The sequence below is a fragment of the Lissotriton vulgaris genome, chromosome 10, assembly GCF_964263255.1.
Source record: "Lissotriton vulgaris chromosome 10, aLisVul1.2, whole genome shotgun sequence".
In the NCBI taxonomy this organism is placed as follows: domain Eukaryota; kingdom Metazoa; phylum Chordata; class Amphibia; order Caudata; family Salamandridae; genus Lissotriton; species Lissotriton vulgaris.
In genome coordinates this window covers 278,598,725-278,622,147 of record NC_141698.1, presented here as the reverse complement: position 1 = coordinate 278,622,147, position 23,423 = coordinate 278,598,725, and the positions used below count along the sequence as shown (strand labels likewise).

General features: G+C 45.2%; 1 protein-coding gene across 6 annotated transcripts in view; it reads left to right on the top strand.

Annotated features, from left to right (window-relative positions):
* CSPG5 (chondroitin sulfate proteoglycan 5) overlaps positions 1-23,423 on the top strand; it is a 279,927-nt gene that overhangs the window by 166,651 nt on the left and 89,853 nt on the right. For all 6 annotated transcript variants that reach the window (XM_086941016.1, XM_086941020.1, XM_086941017.1 and 3 more), the window contains exon 3: positions 9,160-9,348. In XM_086941016.1, the coding sequence (XP_086797142.1) occupies positions 9,160-9,348 (189 nt within the window). The remainder of the gene's footprint in view (positions 1-9,159; positions 9,349-23,423) is intronic.

The window sequence follows — 23,423 nt, the reverse complement described above, 5'->3', positions numbered from 1 at the left end:
GAGCAGGCCAGTGCCTCTGGATAGACCAGTGCTAGAGACCTAGCCAGCTTCAGAGTCAGACTGGGAGACAGCACATCACTGTAAGTAGGGAATGCCCACCAGAGCAGGCGGAAGCCACTTGGCGCCTAGCATCAGTAGTGTGTTCTTCTCTTAATGTATATATTGCTTAGGCTTTATCAGCCAATTTCACTGCAGAAAGAACAAAATGCATGTAATAATATTCAGATTCAGGAGTGCCCCTATATTTAAAACATAACATGAAAATATGTTTCATTGTCCAGGTTAAAGTTCAAACATCCATAATAAAATGGCTGGTTAATGAACAGTACAGTAATACATATATTTTAAAAATTGTCAATGACAGCACTCCCAGGTGGAAATATTCAATTTATAAAAACAAGGCAAAGATATGAATTAATTTCTTGAAACTAAAAATATCATTAGAGAAAATTTACTGAGGGCAACATAGACTAGATTCTCTTACTAGCAGAACGGTGACGATCTTTGCCACATACCAATGCATGTTTCTTCCATATTGGCATGAGACGCGCAATGGAGGGGGCATTCAAAGTACAACTCTCTGAGAACCCCGAGGGCATCGTTCTTGGGTGGTTGCCTAGTGCATAGCAGGCCAAATGCAACAGTCAACATTATGCTTTTGTATATGGGAAACAGGCTTGTCTGTTAGAATGGGGAAAATCCTTGGCGCCTCCACTCGATAAGTGGTGCCACAGGCCAAGGAGCGTCTTAGACATCAAAACTGACATAGGCCATTAGAAGTGCAGGTCACTTCTTCTCATAGCTGTGGGAAATGCTAGTGGAATTCTGCAGTGGACCGTAGAGAAGTGGCGTGTCCAGAACACTGAGAGCCTTACCAGATTATAAGAGAGTAATATGCCGACAAAGGACACGACCACGCTAGTTATACCTGTCCATTAATGTGAATCTAGATTGTCTGGACCAGAGGTGATTGGGGGCCTCATGTATGCTTATGTTTACTATTTGATTTTTTCGAAATGATCTGTTGTTGCCTGATGAAATCGTCAGTAAAAATATATTAAACATTAAAAATTGGCCTGAGATGTCTGACCCTCAGTTAGTAAAAAAAATGTGGCAACGGAAAAATGGTATACTTAAGGTCTTCTCGATCTGTGACCAAGCCATTATAAATTTTACATTTCTGATTGCAGAATTTGTATTTTTACTTCCTTGTTGATGGTGATAGTGTATTTGACCTGGATGCATTAACATACAAGTCATAAACAAAGAATGCAGAGTAAATTTAAGGTCTTGTTCCAATTGGATCTTATGCCTAAATTAATTATAATTTTAAAGCTCTGTTTTCCTCTGATTGGTTCCAAAGCCCTTATAGCACCTTTTTTTCAGTAACCTTTACACAATCAGACCCTTTTCTACTAGCTTAGACTTCACCAAATTATGTTTATTTGATTTAGCAAGTGGATAGCTTTCTTGTACCAAGCGTTTTCCCCGAAACTGTGCACTGCGCATGTCTTCAGTACACCTTGTTGTTAGCCAACTTCCAGTGCTTTGGCACCCTCCTAGGAAAACGGTAGCCTTACAAGCACTATATGATGTACCAAACCCGCCCCTAAGGCCGACATGGTTTTAACAGAACCCTGAGCGCTATGTTACATTTTTTTCTTTAGGTACCTCCATTTTCTTTTCTGCCTCCTAGGAGAAAACCCAAATCATTAGCCGAAAGAGCCCCTTAGTTTTACGGAATGTCAGTAAAGAATTCCCACCAAACAACTTATTGAACATAAGGAGCTCTGTAGAACGGCTTTACAGGTGATACAGGTGAGGTGCACGTAAAATGGAGCAGCCTCAACATGGTAATCAACCACTTTCCAGCTTGAGCCTGTATCCTTTGAGCTAAATAACATTTTGTTAATTTTATTGCCATTTATATGTGAATTATTACATTTCATATAGGAATATAAGGCCACAAGTTGCTGTTGATAGTGCTGTCTGCATTTATCGCATTATGTCACTAACAAACCAATAATGATTCCACTTTTATTAGATTAGATCCTGGGACTTAAGCACTTTAGTGAATCATCAGTGAACAACTTCAAAATAAGTGTAACACAAAATCCATCTATCTTAAACCAATGCCAATACATCCAAAAAAGGCACGGTAAGGCTGCCTTATAGTGCCACAACCAGGGATAGTAAAAAGTGTAGCACTAAAAAAAAAAAAAAAGTGTAGCACTACCGCTTTGGAAGCGATGCGCAACATGGTCAGTAAAGGTCAATACCTGGAAGTTATTACTGGGAGAGCAAACTTTACCCTAACGCGCAACCAGTGGAAAATATTACATTAAATTATCATCCGGTAATTGAAATGACAATGGGTGCATTAGGGAATGTAAAAACAACCCCAGCACGGGACGAACAACCAACTGGCTCCTTGCACTCCTCTTCAGTGAAACGAACCATAAAGCAACAGATGTGTCTATAAGGCATCCATGGCCGGCATCGAGGCCTGCATCCCATCCCTGTGGAAAAGAAGTTACCCCACATATCAGAATTAAACAGGGTACTTGTGTTAGAGGCCTTAGTGTTTAGTTCTCACTCCTGCATGCCTTTACTACAGTCCTGCTCATACTGTGAACCCATGCAGTCACTGAATAGAAGAAGAAGCTTCAATCCTGCTAATCTGGGAAGGGAAACATCCCTGACACTTTATGTGTGAAAACTGCCCATGTTGTTATGCCGATGCTGGCAGCTCGGTGGACAGCAGGACGCTGTTTGATTTCTTGTTCACATGTTTGATTCCCCATTGGTCCATTCAGCCTTTCACCCATCTGAGGGTGATAAAATGAGTACCATCCAGTTGGGCAACAATAAATGTTTGATACTTCTGCACTAAGATACCCTTCATGGTGAACGTGTGCTTTACAACAACACACCTTATGGTAGGTTGTTCACATGTAAACATGAAGTTATCAAGAAATATATATATATATGCACAATGAGTGTCCCCTCATACGTTCTGGGAGAACCACTCAGAGGAATATAACCACACGCTGTAAATCCACTCTTGGGACGTCCAAAACAATCACTTACTTCTACCGAGCAACACCTTCCTATATCAGAATGTTGCTTCGTGTCTCTCTCCCCATGTGACATTCACTGGTAGAGCCTCGCCTGGCCAAAACTGGAATTATAAGCCGGTAGGGCACTGTAGACTCCTACGTCTGTATCCATGCATATTCCGGCTGTGCCCCTGTATCTACGATTTATGAGTATAACCCTGTCCTGAAGAGGCCAATGAGAAAAAGGCTGAAACATGGTCATGTCGACAGTCAATTGGAGGGATCTGCAAAAATAATTAATTTGTTGTATTCTTATGTGCCATAGTAGAGTCAGATCTACTTATTATATAGCCATTTCATGGTACATGGGCCAGATTTCCTCTGAGTGGTTCTCCCAGAACGTATAAGGGGACACTCATTGTACATATATATATTTCTTGTGGGTTATGTTATATATGTTTTATTTTTGTATTGATTTTATGTATGTATGAATATTTGTATAGAGTGGTCATTTTCCACTGTTTATGGACTCCACTGCCGCTTTGAATAGACCAGATATATTCATGATGAACAATAGTCATCCTAAAGAGAGTAATTAAATGTACTCTACTTAAGTTGAGTTTGTTGTATTTATTCCTTTGACACCATTTTTTGTCTGCATAGCTAATTTGACTTGCACAGCAGCTGTATAGTCCGGGAAAAGGGATAACCTGCTGTTTCCAATGTGGAATGGGCTCCTCGTTCTCACCCTCTGTAGCAGGACATCTATGTCTCTATAGAGAAGCAGTTTGGCCACTATGGGCCGGGTGGCCCACGATCCAGCGTGAATAGGGCATCAGTGGCATCGGGCCACCTCTTAATGGAGCCACTCTTCCAAGTAGGATGCCATTGTCTCCAGCCTCTGTACCCTAAGGGAGGCCCACTATCCTGATGTTATTTCATCTGTTACGCCCTTCTGTGTCTTCAGTTCAGCACTGTAGTACCTGTACTCGATCTGATGGCTCAGCCACCTGCAGCTGCAGTGCCTGTTGACCAGGCTGCAGTTCGCTGAGTCTCGTCTAAGCGCGCTTCACCCTGTCTGAGAGCTTATGGTGGTTAGCCCGTTGTAGCCAAACTTTGGCAAACATTCTGTCAATCTTGCGTTGGAAAGTGGCCTTAGTGTCTGCAATTGCTTTTAAGATTCTATCCAGCTGCAACTGCAGCAGGGGCAACAGCAGTTTGTTCCATTGCCTCTGGCAGTGATACAGAGTCTTGGGTGGGCTCCAACAGCACAGGGTGCTGGCCCGGGACTTCAATTTGCCTATGGTAGCGGTGCGACCGACAAGGAGATGAGGAGCAAGATTCCAAGCTTCCCCTGGCAGTGAGTATAGGCCTGGGAGAGGGTGGAGGAAAACAGATGTGCCGCTGCCTTTGGACAGTCCGGCTTTCTACTAGTGAGGGGCAACATGCCTGGGCCAACAAGAAGGGGCTCCACTGCAGGACAAGGGACACGCAGTTCCGAGCAGCAAAGGAACCTTTTGGCCAAATCCACCAGTATCTATCCTGCGGGAAGACTCACTTCACACCGGTCGTCACAGTAGGGGCAAGAGGGCGAGCTCAGGCCCCACCAGGGCTCTGTCTAGACCAGTTCACAGGGAGAGCGGCTCCCGCAACACGCGACCTAAGACAAGCATCTTTCCACTTGGCTCTGGGCACCGAATTACACCCTGATCTCTCCCCGATGGGACGCTCCCTCTGCACAAGGGTGCAGGGAGCACAGCAAGGCAGGTGCAGAGCCCCCTATTCTCAGGCCGACCCTGCCCGCAGAGCCCAAGTTTCTTTGATGGCGGAGAGGGTCCCACTAACTCCTCGCTCCCCCGGTCCAGTCACTCCTCCCACAGGCAAAGCGGGATCCGCCACCCCTCTCCATCCACTCACCTTGACCCTCTGCAGAGCCCCTTCTATGTGCAGCCCGGGGGCAGGGTATGTCTCAGCTGCGCCCTGGGGGTCCCGGCCAACAAATCCATGCTCTGCACACTCTGAACTCAAGTACCGATGCAGGCTTCAGGCCTTTCACCTGCTGCATGCAGCCTTGGCCTCTCTCAGCAGCCATAGACCCGCTCATCATATTCTTTGCCAGGCCGAAGCCGCCCAGGAATGAGCGGCTCCTACAAGGGCCCCTTCTCTGCGCGGCCCTTGGGGCAGGGCACATATCAGTAGGGCCCCGGGTTTCACTGCCGACAACAGATAATTCACTTAAGAAAAATAACTCCCAGCTACAGCCTGGGTGCATGGGAGAAACAACGGTCCCAGCAACAGACTTTGGGTACAAAGTAGTTTCACTTTCTCCACCTATCTTGAGTTACTTCCAGCAGTGATGGTCCATGACCCAAAAGGGACTATCAGGTGGTCTTTGAGGCCAATACACCTCCTCCTTCAGGTGGCCTGTGTTTGGCTTTGGCTTTGTGGAGAAGTGTGGCTCAATAGTTAGAGCGGCAGACCCTGATGCAGAGGTCTAGCCCGGGACCAGGGTTCAATTCCCTGCCTCGGCGGGTCTTGGGCTCAAAATTCTACGGACCTGATAATTCTCGCCTCGGTGCCTATCCTAATCATAGAGTCCCACTCTACAACTCTGGGCAATAGCTTGCTTAATCTCCACAACGGCCCCCACAACGCTAAGGATGCCTGGCCTTCACCCAGGGGGTACCCAGGAGTGGACACCTCACAGGGAAAGCCAGGACGGGTTCCACAGCGGTATTCGTACAAGCGCCTTGAGACCCTTGCGGGTGAGTAGTGCGCTATACAAGTATCAATTTACATTACATTTACAAATGCAGCCTAACAATGCTTCACCCTATTCATGGAGGTTCCTGTATTATCACACATTTTAAACCTATTGTTTTGTAACATATCAAATTGTGACTTTGTCCACTTTCTCTTTGTTTGTAAACATCTTTTTGTTTGTGTTTTGAAGCAAAATTATGGTTTATAGTTCACCAGCTGCTCCTTTGTGTCTATTGGTACCGTTCAAACCCAAGAGACACTTTAAGAACCTGCATAGTGAACAAAGGAAAATGTGGATCACTTGCTGGGGTATCATTTATTTCTTTAATCTTCTGTGTACTACTGCTCAGGCTAAGATTGGAAAGCTATAAGTGAATCTATCTGTCTAAGGAGAGCCAATAAGTAGGAGTCAAGCACAGCCGGTCAACTTGCGTCTAGAATTGTACAGTGCTTATCGCACATGTGAGTTTGTAGAAGGGTTTGCTCTCCAAGTTATTGCCTTAGTAGAATCTGTATGTGGAAAATGTCCCTGAGATCTATTTAGTGAGTGCCTGAGTGCTATGCCCAGAGAGACAGATGGTGAGTTCTTAACTTTAGTAAGGGCATAATGTGGCATGCTTGATGACACAGACTGGAGGCTGAATACTTGGCATTATGCCAGCGAGTGGCAGTATTTTCTTGAGATGAGATTATTCCAGTTGTTGTTAAGAACAACAAAGTAGGACTCTGGCTCTTAGACCAGACGCAGGAGGGGTAAGGCAATGGGGTACTCTTGGGAGTTCTTGCAGCTGGATGGGCATTCTCAGAGACTGGATAGGACCATGGGTTGGTCGGCACTGTGCTGACTCAAGCCACTGGTGGGCAGGTTCTCCAGGAGAGGTTGTATGTCAAAATATTGTCAGCTGAAACATCAACCTGCACATATATCAACTATAAATGATCAAATACCAACACAGGGAGGTATAGATTTAATATTATTTTAATATTCTTAAACTCACATCATCTTACCTTGATGATATAGTGCGAGTGGGTAAATGTTCATGTTACAGTGTTTGAAACACAGTATTTTTATATCACACCCTCCTAGTGCCTACTGGATCCCTGCAACTTGCCAGAGCTATCTGGGAAATGATGACCCAGATTCTTTGAGCTCCTATTATATCACATTATATGAGTGATACCTAGAAGGATGCAAGTGTATGGCCACCAACCTTAGTTTGAAAGGACAGGCTGGATGGGGCTTCACTGTTGTCAAGGAGAGTGTCCATTTTAGATCTGCTGTAGGTCTAGGATATATCCTGGGTTTTAGAACGCCCAGGCCCTTGTTAACGTGTGTAATAGGGAGAGATGAGGTCAAATTGTCCCCCATACTTGGTTAAGCTAAAAGATTGCCGCCTATCATAAAAAAATCACTAAAATGATAAGCAGCATTCTTTATCATGGCGGACTGCAGCTCACTGGTTCTTTTTATCGAGCGATCAGTACTTTGAGAAATACGGGTGCTATGCAAACAGGCTTATTTTCCAGACCTTGTAGTCTTTTGACAAGTTGGGAGTCAATCAAACAACTATATTCATCCAAAATGATATGAGTACTTCGACCGACACGTGTTATATTATGGAAATGTATTTAGCACATTTACGCAGAAGCCTCTTGGCGTTTTAGACGCAAGACATACAATTTAATGAACTCCCACTTTACATGACATATTTTCTTATTACAAAGCCAAGTCTTCAATAGTTTTCTGAAAAAGAGGAGGCGAGATTCAGAACATATGTACAGAGTCATTGAATGCCAAAGCTTATTCATAGTAATGGAAAATGTCTCAATAAGATACAGAGCTAGATTAGTGTTGCAGAGCACAGATTTCTGAATGGCATGTGGCAGGAGAGTCTGGAAGCCAAAATGTAGGTGTTTTTATTAATGGCTTTGTGCAGTATGGTTACTGATTATAAATGTTTCGGTTGCGTATTGACAGCCGAAGAAGTGATCTGACTGGCGTAATGTGGTTGCATCTAGGACAGCCTGCAACCAAACAGACTGCGGCATTCCACCCTAATTCAAGGCAAGGGGTCAGTTTAGCACAGGAGGCTAGTTAGATTGAGTTTAGGTAGCAAAGTCTTGACTGGGCCAATGCAGTGATAATTGAGAAATAAAGATGAGCGTCCAAAAAAGGAGGAACTCTTTTCAAGATTTCAAGCAGAAACATTCAACAATTGGGTATCTCTGTGGCTTGGAAGTCCAAATAAATAAATATGTCAAGAATAATGTCTAAATTCTGTATGTTATTTAAGGTCTTAGGGCGTTGGCTTATAACTGGAGTCCAACAGAAGCTGTTTAATTGTTCGGTTCTGTAAAATGGTAGAATAACCTCAGTGGACGAGTAACATGTCCATAAATTGGTGTACACCACCAACATGTGGTTGCCAGAGAATTTCTCTTGATTGTAGTATGGAGATGAGAACTGTTTGGCACAACCTGTTTTGCCCGCCTGCGAGGGTTGTGTCTGGTGCTTTCTCAAGGCTGAAATCATATGGTAGCCGGACTGGTACATATCTGCAAAGCTACCAGTTTACAGATTAAAACAACCTGATACTTAACTTGCCTTTTTTGTAATTGCTTGTCTACTGCTAGCAGTAAGGAAAGTGACAGACCTTATTAGAAATCAAAATGTAGGTTGCCTTATTCACGGGGGTGAATTGTGTGAAGGTTAAGTGAAATCCCTACTTAGGGCTCAGTTGAATTTGAAGTTTGTGATGCCAGCTGTTTGAGGGAGTACTGTATTCCTGGCCCGGAAATCCATATGGTACTGCCCTTCTGGGCGAAAATTTGTATTTTCTCCATCGCCAGCAAACGGGCTGGTGTAGCCACCTTGTCTCATGGTCTGAGTTGAATAAAGTTGAAAGTGTGTGGATTTAATTATTGCATTGATAAGGTTCCGGGATCAAAGGACCAAAAGGAGGCACCAAGGCAACAGAGTTGTGAGCCCAGGGGTGTCACTGAGAAAGCTCACACATGCCTTTCCATTGTATTGCTTGCAATCAACCAAATGAAGCACTCTAGCCCTCTCCTGTATAAGGAAGTGTCTACAGTAAAGAAGCTCTATAGAACCTCATGTGAGAATAATCCAGAGAGGGGGAAACAAAGCTATTTGTAAATCTGTCCGTTTGATAGTTTGATCATTTGGATCAGGCACAGCCAGTGTGCCCCTGCCCTGCTTCTGTGTATATATATATTCACTTTTACAGGTAATAGGCAGGTCAATTACACTCAAATTTGTTCATATTGCTGTTTTGCCTTTCTAACGCCTGCCTTTCCCCTCCTGTTCCCCTCTTAGGTGCAACACCCAGGACTACATCTGGCACAAGGGCTTGCGCTGTGAGTCCATCATCACTGACTTCCAGGTGATGTGTGTGGCGGTGGGAGCCGCTGCCCTGGTGGTGCTACTACTCTTCATGATGACTGTCTTCTTTGCAAAGAAGCTCTACCTGTTGAAAACGGAGAACTACAAACTGCGCAAGCGGAAGTAAGTGGGAGTGGCCAGCGAATGAAAAAGCTGGAAGGGCCTAGGTAGTTAATCGATTATGCCAGAGAGAGGAAACTTATATGGATACGGAAGAGTCTGTTTTACTGATTGGAATATGGAGTATCCCCTTTACCGATGGAAGAGTCCATGTCACTTACTGAAGAGGCGAGGATCCTTTAAGAAGGGTCCACATCACTTGGTGTGTTCAGTTCTATGGCATTCAGAAGAAAGGAGTGGAAGCTATGTTTGGTTAATAGGCATTACTCAGTATCCGCAGTTTCGCAAATTTTAAAGTTATTGATGTATTGCTCTCTTGCTCTGAGGATATGGAAAATGATAAGCATGTTTTCATAATTTGGCGGAATTGATCATTTTGACATTTCATTACATTTTTAAACATTCACGTTTTCTTTCAGTTTTGTCTCTGGTGACGTTTTCCTGTTTTTGCTGGAAGATATGCTCTAAGAGGCAATTTGTTTTATTCAGCAATAAACAGTACGGGAAAAAAGTCACTTTAAATTTCTTTTCGTGCAAATCCTATATTTTAAAACTGTTTCCCATGCAAATTTGGAATATCACAATATTTACATTTGTGAAAGCTGGAAGTTTCATATATACTTGTTCTAGTTGATAGCAAGGTTCTAATAGATGACCAACTCAAGGGCATTAACAAAGTTAATATTGTTTCAATATGTTCAGTTCTTCACCAGCTAATAGTGGCCCACTAAATTTGATTTCTGGAAAAAATACAGTTAAAGTTGAAAAATATTAGGTGTGAATTCACTTTTGCAAAACACAAACATAGAGGTTGCTCTGAACTGCACATAATGCGGGGTCAAGTAATTTTGGACCCATACTTGTGTAAATGCTTATAAAGTAAATAACCTAAAACCTACTGAAAAGGCTGTCATAAGTCTTGGATCTGTTTGTCGAAGGGATTTTCAACTCAACAGTCTTCTGCTACACAAAAGAGCAATAATAGAGCTAAAAACCAAGGGCCTTATTTAAAGTTCAGCGGACGGGTTACTCCACGCAAACGTGATGGATAGCCTGTCCACATTATATCCAATGGGACTTGTAATATGGTGGACTGGATATCCATCATGTTTTTGACAGAGTAACTGCCCTCTGAACTCTAAATCAGGGGCTTAGTAGGGCCAGTGCATCAAGATGAAGCTGGAAGTGGGAGAATGGACGAGGAAAGCGGACTTCTCTTGCCACCCCCTATGTGTTACTTAACAAGGTGAAAGGAACAAAACCTTTTGGGAGAGAGGGTGCAGCCAAGTTACAGACCACATAATAGGTGTGAAAAAGCCTGCTTTATTGAAACAGCTGCACATTACAACCAAAATAACCTGGCAACTGCCTTACAAAACTAAAACCTCTCTATACATGCTAACAACTACAGCTGAATGTTCAACGTTCTAGCGAACACCTCTCTGATTTCCAACAAGTAAAGGTCCATACCCAATCTGGATAGATGAACCCTGTCACCCCGAAAACACTCCAGTGAGTCAAACCGAATATCAGAATGACTGATCCTGCCACATCCAATCCCCCTACAAAATCGAGCCATTTCGCTATGCACCTTTCTACGTGCCCTATTTACTGCTCCAGGCTTCACCGCACCTCTCCAAGCCCACCTGGGCACAAATTCCGTCCACACAACAAAACACCATGACCATTTTCCTTAATTAGAGCTAAATCTGTTTTCGTGCTTCCTATCAGCACAAACCCTTTCGCTTTGCAAAGATCATTCTCCCCAGATGCAGAACTAAAATATCTGGGCACCGTCCATGCACCAACTTACTGTTCAAACATGGGACCAGCTCTTTCCAGCACATTCCCCCTTTGCCTTTCCACGTGATCCTAAACAAACGCTCATTAAAACCTAAATTCTGCCCAAAATACCTCTGCCGTGCTTGTACCTGGGCCCATTTGATAAAGGAATTTCCAACCACCCAAATGGCCATCCCCTCCTCCTCGGGCCGGACACAGAACCTGCAAAAAACGAAAAGCAGTACCTTTCACAAATTACTGTCCACCGTGCGCACATCATCCCCCAACCCCCTTACATAACACCAAAAGCACTGTGATGACCAGTGGCCCAGCCGCATGATTTCCTCCTGAGCGCAACCTCTCCGGCCCGCCTCCGACGCCGCACCGATGAGGAAAGAATGTGTCTCATATTCCACCCCTAAGCGCCGCAGCGCTTTCCGGAGAACCAATAACAGCTGAAATGCTGTCACTCTACCCCCTTCTTATGCCGGAATACTACTCCTCTGTTAGTTCCACCTCTCGCCCCCTATATCTTTCTCTTTACCCGAACTACCTTCTTCCTTAGTGCCCCCCAACTCTCCTCCCTCGCTGGTACCCACATCTGACACATACTTCCCTTTCTGTAACATCTCCCCCCACCCCCCCCACAGCTCCTCCACACCTACTCCATTGCAGACCATCACAGGTTTCCCCTTCATGCCTTTGACCTTACCTGGCTCCAAGGAGGGTGCCTGTAAAGTTTCTGTTCCTCACCAGGGGGCCGACACTTCCAGCTCTCTTGCCTGCCTCGCAGGCCAAGACGCCCTTGCTGGCCTCTCTGTTCACCCCTGCAACGCACTAGGTAAAACATTAGAGGTCCCTCCCATGTTCCCCTTCTCGTCGACCTCCCACAGCTCGCCTTGTTCCAGGCTCTCCTCGTCAAAGTCTAATACTTCATCTCTATGCAACACCTCTTGCGGCCATTCCATCCCCCATATACCTCTATCGGTGTAGCCTTTATGGCCACCCACACTTAACCCTTCGCTGGGTATACGGGACGGGCAGACTGTACCCTGCCGTGCCTTTCCGGCATCGCTATGCGCCGTCTGTCTTTCACATTCTCTCTGGAGGTTGTGTGAGACCCGCCAGATCTTGGAGCCAGGGAGGACGTTCTGGGCCTACTTGTGCTGGCTATCACGGTCTCCCCCGTTGTTATCAAACGTGCCGTTCTGGGCCCAGCCCTCTCTTCACCTCATTGCCAGTGACCTGCCCACAGCTCTGCTGAGTCGGCTTCACCGCACCATACGTCACCCTACAAGACAAACGGCTGGACTGGTATACTGGTTCCCTGCCACAGACCTGACCTCTCCCCATTCCACTACTTACTCTGCCCCTCCTACCCTTGTATACCTCCCTCAGCTTCACTTGCTTCTAATCCTTGCTCATCTTCTTCCTCCCCACCTTCTTTTTCTCCGATCCAATCTAAAATAGCTGTAACGAATGCTGGCTCTGGACCCTGAATCACTGGTGGCTTGCCCCCTATCTGCTTGACCGAACCTCCGATCCCAACCCCCCCCCCCTACTAAACCCTCCTTTTGATTCTGGCCCCTCTATCCCATTGAAGAGACCCCCAGTTGCGCCACCCTGTTCCCTGAACCTCCTCACCCCAGGATTAAAAAATATCCAGACCCTCCCACGCTCTAAGATCTCCAGCTGGTTCTAACTCCTCAGGCACTTAATCTTCTTCCCCTAACTTCCCTTGCTCTTCCTCCGAACTGCCATCATTTGCCCCAGCTGACCTGCCCCTAAATCATGGCCCCCATCCACTTATTTTTCTTCACTTTCCCACCCCCACCCTTCGTCCATTCTCTGCATGCCACCGATGAAGCTGGCTGTCTCCCCAGGCAGCCCGCCCCACACTGGCTCCCATACTACTGCTCCTAGTGATCCTTCTCCCCGCCCTCTCTTCACCTTCCCTGCTTCATTAAAGGCCTCCTCGTCCGACACCGCTCTGACCACATTCTTCTTCCTTTGTGCATGCTGCAGCTTGGGGACATGCTCACTGCTCCTCTTTAGTCTGCGCTGCCTGATGCTGCCTCTCCAGCTGCCGGCGCGTGCCCGGCCATGCCCCCGCCTCCAGACACAAGGCCGGAGCCGCAGGACGCGAGCCGGCCTACCACCCGACTCATGCCTCATGGGGCTGCTCTCTTCCCGTGCGAGCGGCCCCTCCTACTTACCACTGCATCATGATGCCCGCTTACCGCTCTCAATTTCTTCGGCGAGGAGCACGCCGGCACTGCAGTGGCTACTTCCGCTGACGGCCTTCGCGCATGGTGCGCCTGCCCCACTGCTTCTGCTACAACCAGGTATATGCGGCCCGCCTCGCGCACGTGGTGCATCGCTTTCTAAATCCTCTCGTCCTCCATTCTAGCTAAACCTTAATATCTAACACTAACCTCTCTCTTAACTGCCGACTTTAGCTAATCTCACCCGGTCGCATAATTCTAACTAACTAATACACAAAATATGTAAAATATTTCGTTCATACGCTCCCTGCCACCAGAACCTAAAATGGTGGCAGGGAGGCCAAAACCTCTTAACTAAATAGCCTTTAGGCTATTATTGGGCTACATATATGTAGCCCAATATAAACACAAAAAGGCAGTCCCCAAGACTGCACCACCCTCCCAATCTGCCCGGGGGGCAGACCTCCCTCCTGTCGGCTGCCCTCCAAACCCCTAGTGGACCAGCAGCCGGTTATCTCATTATCACCTAGACTTCTCTAAGTGAGCTTTAGTTATTAGATTGGTGTCTGTGCATTCTTCAGTTAGTACCAAGTGGTGGCAGATTATTCGAGCAGGGGGTAGGCAGGTCACTCATGCACCCACATACTCACACTCACCCATCTACATGCACACTCATTGATACCCATCCATTCATAATCATACAAACATACACTCACTATTCACAAGCACATGCACACACCCATTCAAATCACGAACGCACAAATTCACATACATTCATACATACACACATGCACCCTTACTTCAAATATTAAAAAAGAAACATATAGAGCCACAGTGGTTATCTTGGGTGGTGGGAGGGAAGCCTCAGTGGTTCCTGGAGGGTGGGACTGCTGCTACCCCTCATTGGCGGACCTTGTTATGGGTCAGCCAATGAGAAGAGTTGGCAAGCAGTCTCTTACTCGTCACATGGTGGAATGAGGTTAGTGAGACTGCTGACCCCACCCCACTCTGTGATGAGGCGTCTCTGATGGACAGTCGGACCGGGAATGAGGGATTGAAACTAAATCGCCCAGGTCAGAGTCAATCTGTGACAACTGCTGTGGTCAAAAAGGGGGAGGAACACAATTGCTTTGATGGGCTGAGGAGGTCACGCCCACAGGACTGTGATATCTTCAGCCCGGCAAAGTTCAGCCCAGGCAGCCAGGCGCCTGCTCATTTAGCGCATGTACAGTGCCTAGCTGTCTGACTTGAACATGAAGAGTGTCTGACAGGCAAGGTCAGCCTGTCAGGCACTCTTCATGTTTGCAAAAAGGTGGGAGAGACAGCGGGGCCCCACAGCCCTTAAAGACGGCCCGCTACTGTTGTTATCTTCTTCCTATGAGTCATTATAAAAGAAAGTGCAGGGCCAATAGTTTTTCTTAGGAGTCCACCTCCGGCACTGATAATGCTGAACTTGCTGAATAGCAAGACTGCTTAGCCATAAATCCATCTCATTTCTTTTTTCGTCCAACCATCCTACACTTCCTGTTTCTTTATCTTACTCTAGCAGGTTCTTTTTCATCCCTAATTTCTCTTGTTATCATTATCCTTATTTCTCCCATTTCCGCCTTTTCTGCTTTTCTCTCGTTTGCTCTGCGTCAGAGTCTTATAGTGAAATATAAGTACCCCCACCTGCACAAATTAAGCATTGATATCCTTTCACTAAGAGCTATTCAGACATAAAACTTCACTATCCTCTTTGAAAACATTGGCTCCAATTTTACCCAAAATTAGCCGACTTTTGACTTCAGAAATCAATGATTTTCACTCACATTGCAGCCAGGCCAGAACTAGGCAAAGCGCTGTTTCTTTAGAGGCTGAATGAGTCCTGTGCTCCCAAATGGTAAAATGTACCATTGGTATCCGCTAAAAGACCACGGGCCAGAAGTTCTTTGTTAAATATTGTTTTAATTTTCATTACTAGTGAGCGCTCATGAACTTTAGAACAGTGAGAGCATAAATACCCCTCCCACGCTGAGCAAAGCAAGAAAGTCTGCCCTATTCAAGACAGATCTAAAGTGTTTGGTCCAAGAAAAATGTTTTAAAAAATAACATAAAAATGGGGTCAAATGATAACTTAGCACCCCACATTTTAGAGGCAATAGTGAGAGAGCTCTAATAAATATTCCAATATGTCAAGCTCTGCAGAGCGAACCCTACTATTTTCCAGTATTATTTAGTGGTGACCCCCTAACCCAAAAAAAATCTAGAAATGAATTAATCACTATAGTGCCTTTCATACAGAGCAATTCCCAAAGGAATTTCACTACAAAGACAATTTTAAATAACTTGGGTATGCTATTGACTTAACCTTCGACACTTTTCAACATTATAGAGCACTTCTCATTAAATTCGACCTTCCACTTTCATTTTGTTTCCATAACCTGTCCCTTCTACGGTGCTATATTTCTTGGATAACCTCACGGGTGATAAGCCACGCTTTATAAATCTACAAGTTATTATACTTATTATGTGATTTAAGTTGGCAGGCACCAGGACTCCTTTTTGGAGACCACAACTTATATATTTTTTTTATATTTCTTTTTATTTTCAAATATAAAACAAAATAAAAACAAAGACGTACCTGGGACATCACATTCAGTTACAATAATAAGCACACATTTTCCGATATCAGAATTTCTGTAAAAAACAGTGGGCGGGGTCATTGAAACATCGACGCGCAGATCGTTCAATAATGGTTGATGCGCTACGGTACTCAGTCCCCGCCACCCAACAGAACAGGATAAAAAAGCGTAGTGCCCCCAGGTACGGAAAAAAACAAACGAAATCAGGATAAATTACAAAAATATTCACGTCACAGCCTAAACTAACTACACTAACATCCATCCCCCCAACCTGCACCCCTGCATATGGCTTTCGCCGAACCCCAACTAGCAGTGTGCCTGTCGCCCCATCTAACAAAATACTAAAAATAGAAAATGGAGGAGGGCACCTTTGTACGTGCCGCCGGTCCCCCCTCCCTCCCGCCAGAACCAAGAATCCCCCAGAGTAAATCCAAAAATCTATTAAGAAGCTAATGCAGTACGCAACAGGGGAAACTGTAAACACCGCCCAACCTCCTGCAAGCATCATGGTAGCAAATCCCACATCCGTCAAGACCACGATGTCAAACCCAGTCAATCAGTTCCATCCTTGACCCTTCCGATCGGACGTGTGAACCCCTTGCGGACAAACTGCCACCTCCACAGGATAGTAAAAAAACGAGAAAAGTGCAGCAAAGTTCAAACTGAGATCAAGCAAAGATGTTAAGCCACTGAGAACTCCATCAGGTCCAAAGACTCTCCTCACCGTCATGAACTCCCAACTTTGTTTCCTCTACCATCGTAATGGAACTGGCGGATAGGGGAGAGACGCGGTTTCAAGCCCAAAACAGTTCTCATCAAGAATCTCCGGAAATGGGAGCACCGATTAGTCCTTCCACAGTCAGCGTTGATAGTAGGCTTGACGATCCATTCGAAGCACTGATCTCGCTCCTATCGGCCATCACACCGGCCAGAAGCTCCGACACCTCTCGTTGCACGGGGCCCGCTTCCTCTATCAAAATGGCCATCGTGGGTGTCTCGAGCTGCTTCATTCCTTGTAGTGGAGCAGGGTCCGGTCCAATCCGCCCAATTTCAAACGAACGGGCTATCATTTTATGAATAAGGGCTTCCACGTTAGTATGAAGAGCCACAATGGCCGCCAGCACAGTTCGCAACGACGGTTCATTCTCAGTCCGCTCCACTGTTCCTCGCTCGATATCAACCATTTTCACGTCCCCCATAGAGCCCGATCTCCCCGGGGGAACAGTCAAACGTGGAACGGACTACAGCAGAGGGGGACTCAATGTTAACATCGGCATCGATCTGCGCTTTGCCACTGCAAGCGAAGATTCCAACCCAGCGAACGCCGGCGGATGGCTAACCGGGCCACCGGGTCAGGGACCTCCGCCCACAGCCTCAGTCGTGCATCGTCACCCCTCCTTCGATGTTTACCAACTCAGGAGACCACCATCAAAATCGGTCCACAGCAATAGACCGGCCCCTGCCACACACTCACGGCCGATGTTGTTCAACTGGAACCCGGCTGGGCCAGTACTCGAGACCCCGGCTTCCAAGCTGGGCTGGGCTAGGCCGCAAACTTTAACACGATATAACTTTGTCTACCAAACCTGTAGAAATCTCGGGATCGCACCATCGAGCTGTAGTCCGGCTCATACACACGGAGGCAGGGCGTAAAGACAGGATAAATGACAGGATCATCTGGCAGGAGACGGAGGTCGGCGGAGCCGGGAGCCTAAGCAGCCATCTTGTTCGCTAGCGTAGCTCCTCCCACAACTTATATTTTATTATCATACTTTGACACAGAGGAAGGGACCGAGAAAGGCAGATAAGGTAGAATGAAAGAGGAACAGACAAATAGCATACCAGTGACAAACAGAGAAAACAGGGATGAAAAAAGAAATTGTAAGAGTGAGAAAAAGAGAGAGGAAGTGTTGGGTGCTGGACGAAGGAGGAATGAGTAGGAATCAAATCCACATCTCTTGTTATAGGCCAGCAGCATCGTGGAAGGCTTCTACGAAAAATGTTGGCCCTCCCTGCACGTACGTTTTTTTCTCCAAACTAAGCACTTTCCTACTAAGTAGATTATCCATAGTAGACTAAGACTCAGAATCTATTATGAAAAGAAAGATGTGAAAATTACAAATTATATATTTTTTCACAGTTTCAGGACTCAGACAACAGAGGTATCCCTAAGCTTAGTTAATTATTACTGGCTGAAGCAGCAGACATAGGCTACTCTAACTTTACTGGCTCAGGTCTCAAAAGGCATTTCTACAAAGTTGTAATAATAAGATCATAAAACGTTGTCAGTGAAATGCTATGAAATAGTCCACGAGTCAACAATTAACCATCTCCGCAGAAGAACGTGAACAGTGTCATCAAGGACAATAGACCACAGGATCAGCATTTTCCCAAATTAGCATAAATTATTACTAAAACATAAAGTTGCATTGCAAATGCACTTATTTTGTCCCAATAAGCCAACTTGCTGTTTTCTGAAAGTGTACTCACTATCACCCAAATGGCAGCTTTTATTTTCACTGAATTAAATATTATTTTCCCCAAATAATTGCCACATTCTTAAAACATAATTGTGTCCCTAAATGTCAGCTTTTCATTTTTACAAAAAAATGTTAACAAACATCAGATTGCCATTAACTAAAAATGCACCTTCTCTGTCCCCAAATATCAGTTTGTTATAAGGCTGTTAATACCCTGAAGGGTCTTCGGTATCACATATGCTAGTCATTGCCCATGATGTGCCCCAGTTACCTCTCCATCTGCCTCTTCATGCCATTATGCCCTCCAGGTACCACCATATGACACTCAATCTAATAACGTGCTACATGTACTTCTATACACATGTAAGTATATACAATCTAATTTGCCAGTAAGTGGCACACTATTGGGGACATTAGTCAGTCAGTGGGGTATAATCCATAGGTAGCAATACCATTATGTGCCCCAGGTACTGCACATGTGTCAATAAATATGATTTGTTTGTATGCCTGCCAATGCCTTGAAGTGTCCTGTATATCCCCATATATCGGTGAACTGATTTATATTTCCCATGTGCCAATGGTGCCTTTAATATGCCAGTCAATGCTACAGTGTACCCAGGTACCCAATAATGCCATTCGGGTGCCAAGATGTGCCCGAGGTACTCTCATATTCAAGCCAGTAGTACCCAGGAGGAAATTGTATCCCATACACACAGCATTGAAATTGTGCATGGTTGGATTGTTTTTCCCCCCAGTTTTTCAACAGCGTTATTTCAATTTTGGTGGTTCCGTCATGAAACAGCTCACAGCTTCTTTAGGCAATCTGCTGAACACCGCATTAGGCAGTCATTAGTTATAGAGACAATTACAATCCAGGAAAACTGACAAACAACCCACAGCACAGAGCCAAAATTGTGTCAAACTTATCCATTACGTTTTTACAGGTTATTTTTGTTTAAAGAAGGTGTACCTGAAATCATCCTTAAGCACAATGGGTCCAGTTACTTAAACTGCTTTGGAAGAAATTTCTCTGTTGTTTTTGCATTTGTCACCCCGAGTGGGACGGGTATGCTCAGACGTGAGTCCTGTGCTCTCCATGCCACTGGAATCAAGCTATCCTGTCTGATGAGGGCTGAAAGCCCAAAACCGGTCCTAGGATGCTTGTTTCCAGTCCAGGGAGGACCTGGCTTGGCAGTTCGGGCTGGACTGTTCCCATGAGGCACAGGGTCAAGACTGATTTGCATATGGCTGGGTTCAAACTGGAATGGCATGCTGAGCAAAAAAACGATGATTTAGGCGCAGATCTCTGTACTGGGGTGAATGTATGACATTGTTCTGCATTCTGTCCATCAACTGTTGTTTTTGCATTTGGAAGAATTTTTGACATGCTTTCATATTATACCCTTGAGGTTGTCATTGTATTGACCAATTCGTCCAATATTAATCGGGGCCAGGAAGTAATAATGACCTTTTTTGCTGAAAAAGGATAATGCGATTCACGTTTCTTTCAATGCCTAAAATTGGAACACACTCTCTGTACAGTCCTCCCCAGCCCGGGTACTCGCCAATGATTACGCCACACACACAGAGCTTAGTATAACAAGTCTTTATTCTTTTGCGTGCAGCCGCTAACTCAACATTCTAAACCTACATTCACTTCACTACGCTGTAATGCTTACGTCACAGTTCTACGGGGTCCATCAGGAGCCTAAAGTATTCCGTCATTACAAACTCACACAACACTACATAGCTTCAGGGGTTCCTTCATTACAAATTCACACAACACTACATCTCCCCCTCTGTTAAATAAAAAATGTACATTTTTGGCAAATATTTACATAATCATAGCTTTCAATGAGGCTTTGTGGCTCTTTGATCACACGTCTTGACCTTGTCTCATCGGAAACTGAGGACAGGCAGTAGAAGTATCCCTGACTGGCATTGGTGATGTAGAAACAGCAGCAGTCAAGGGGGGCTTCATTTGTCCTTTGAGACCCAGTCTCTACATTGACATAATTCCCTGACGAGCGATGAGCTACATGTCAGAAATGCAAAGAATCTCGCATAATGGACTTTCCCGGTCTCTGGCAGTCACTATGTGTCCTTTTCTGGTCACAACATGAAATGGTTCAGCATCAAAAGGAGCAGCAGAGTTTCGTTTTCTATGCTGACAAACAAGCACTTGATCTCCTCTAGTGAGCGTAACATCTTTTGCATGTCGATGCTAGTCTGCATAGGCCTTCATTTTCCTCTTACGATCCAAGTCTTTCCTGCAGGTCTCTTCCTCAGTATTTGATCTTCTGTTGGTCCAATGAGGTAACTTGGTCATCATGGCTCTCCCAAACATCAAGGTTGCAGGGCTTTCACCGGTGGTCAAGTGAGGGGTCGAACGGTAAGCTCAAAGAGTCGAATTTAAGGCAGATTTAAGGTCGGGCTTTTCTATTACAGCACGCTGGACAGATTACTTAAGAGTACTCCTGATATGTTCCACAAGGCCATTGGCCTGTGGTCAAAGAGGTCTGCTCTTCTGATGCTTCACATTAAGATGACTGTGAAAGTCTCTGAATTCTCGACTGTTGAAAGGTGGGCCATTGTCAGACTTTAAGATCAAAGATAAACTCCAGGCCATGAAGATGCTGTCTAGTCTCTCAATGATGCGTTCTTGAGGGATAGATAAGAGATCTTCTATTATTGGAAAACTTATTTATCAATGATCACCATCAGGTGATGTCTGTTGTCAAGAGTACTGAAGAAGTCAACAGCAATTCTTCCAGATGTATGCGCAGGCTACTCTGACATGTTTAAAGGGCGTTGATTGGTTTTCGATGACAGACAGTTGCATAGATGACAGACCTTTAATTTTCTTTCAACTTACTCGTCAAGATGTGGAAACCTGACTCGGTCTCGAGAGCTCGTTTTAAGGCAACAATTCCACGATGTCCTTCATGTGTCACTTCAATTATCTGTTGTCGCAGACTCTCCAGAATGATGATTCTCAAATCTCTTAGAATAATACCTTCCTCAGAAAAAAAGTTCCTCTTGGACATTTTTAAACTTCTAGTATTCACTGTCACTGGTAAGAGGTCGAGAGTGCTGGCACAAAGGTAATAATGTCCTTCAGTTTTAGCATGTCACAATCTTGACTCGTGGCAGTGACAATTTGTTCCCAAAAAATAGGAGCTGGAGCTGGGTTTCACAATTACATTTATGTAGGCTTCAGCCGTCTTAGAATGTGTGCCAAAGCACTGTAGAGGCACTAGTGAGAAATAGTCTGCAGAGTTTTGATAGTTCCCTGGACGATGCACAAAGGTGTTGTTGTATTCTTGCAACCGTAGATCCCAACGTTCAATACGAGGAGGCATTTTTGCCTTTGATTTGTCAAAGATAATCGACAATGCTTGATATTCTGGCACAAGTGTGAAGGGCTTCCCATACAACAAAATGTGAAAATGTTCACAATTTATCAACAAAGGGGGAACTGTAAGCGGACGATATTTAACGGGGTCCAGTGTATATGTCTGGAAGACTAGTAGCACAAGAGGGGTACAAAGTTCCTCGGGGAGAGTGTGCAAGACAAGTGTACGTGTAGCGTAGAAAAAGGTAAAAAGGGAGGGGGAATTCCCTTTTTGGAACTAACACCCTCACACACCTCGCAAGCTAGATGTCATGCTTCATCATATGGGTTCTGCTCCTCGTCAGACTGGCGCTGCAATGTCTGACGGGCACCCGTAAAGGGGCTCTTTATCGGAGATCTTTTGTTCCAGCCATATGGTGCATGCGGGTGAGAGGGCGAGTGAAAAGGTGTAGTCGTGAAGTAGTGGTGAATTAAAAAAGGTGGATCAGTCCACAAGGAACTTTATTAGCATGGCTGACTCCCTTGATTAAAATAGGTGGGAGGGAGATATGTGCTGAGAAGGTACACAGCAGAATATCTGCAACCCTCTGGTCAGGTCAACATGTTTCTTGCCGACATGGCAATTCTTCAGGACCTAAGTGCTCAGTACTACACAGTGAACAATTAATTAAATGTGAACCACAACCTTATTACTTGAGGTCAATAAGTAAGCAGGCAGGCACAAGTGTGAAGGGCTTCCCATACAACAATATGTGAAAATGTTCACAATCCCACATACTGCTAAGCTTTCTTTCTCAGGTTGTGAATAAGTATGTTCAGTTTGGGACAAACTTCAACTTTCATATACCACAATACGTTTTCCAGCATTTGAGTGTCTGCTGTGCTGTGCAAGGATGGCACCTAAGCCGACAGGGCTGGCGTCAACAACTACCTCAGTATGAAGCTTTGGATCAAAGTATGCCATTTCAGTAGCGTTCTCAATAGCTCGTTTGATTTTCTGGAAGCTTTACTCGCATTCATGTGACCAAAGAAAAGAAACATTCTTTTATTTTTTATTTATTTTTATTTGATTTTACAAGATAAAAACAACATAAAAAGCATACAGACATACACCGAATGTCATCCATAGTCTGCAAGCAATGCTCTTCTCAATCAGAAGGTACACAGCTGTAGTGCCAACAACCCAGCAAGGGGCAGGCGGCGCATCGCGTTCTTATCACCTTCGCCTCTACCCGATGGATCTCATCTCCCATAACCATCTGTACCCCTTAAACTCATTCTACCATAAGTGCATTTCCCCCAGAGTCCACATAGCACTCTCCGAATCCCTCAAGCTGTAGTCCACCTCAGGGCGTTCCGCTATTACATACTTCAGCCCCTTCTCCGTTGTCCTCCCTCGCAGGCCTTTCGTCCTCCCCGCTACCGCGTATCTGCGTCATGAACAAACCCCAGAAGTTTTTCAGGCGGCTACATGGTGGGAGCAACTCACTGTAATTTTCCGACTGCATGCAGCAATATAGCACATCATGAGACCAGTGCTTCACCGTGGGCATCGGCCCTCTCATCCAACACTGCGCCATCACCCGTTTAGCTATAATGGGAGCCCATGTCA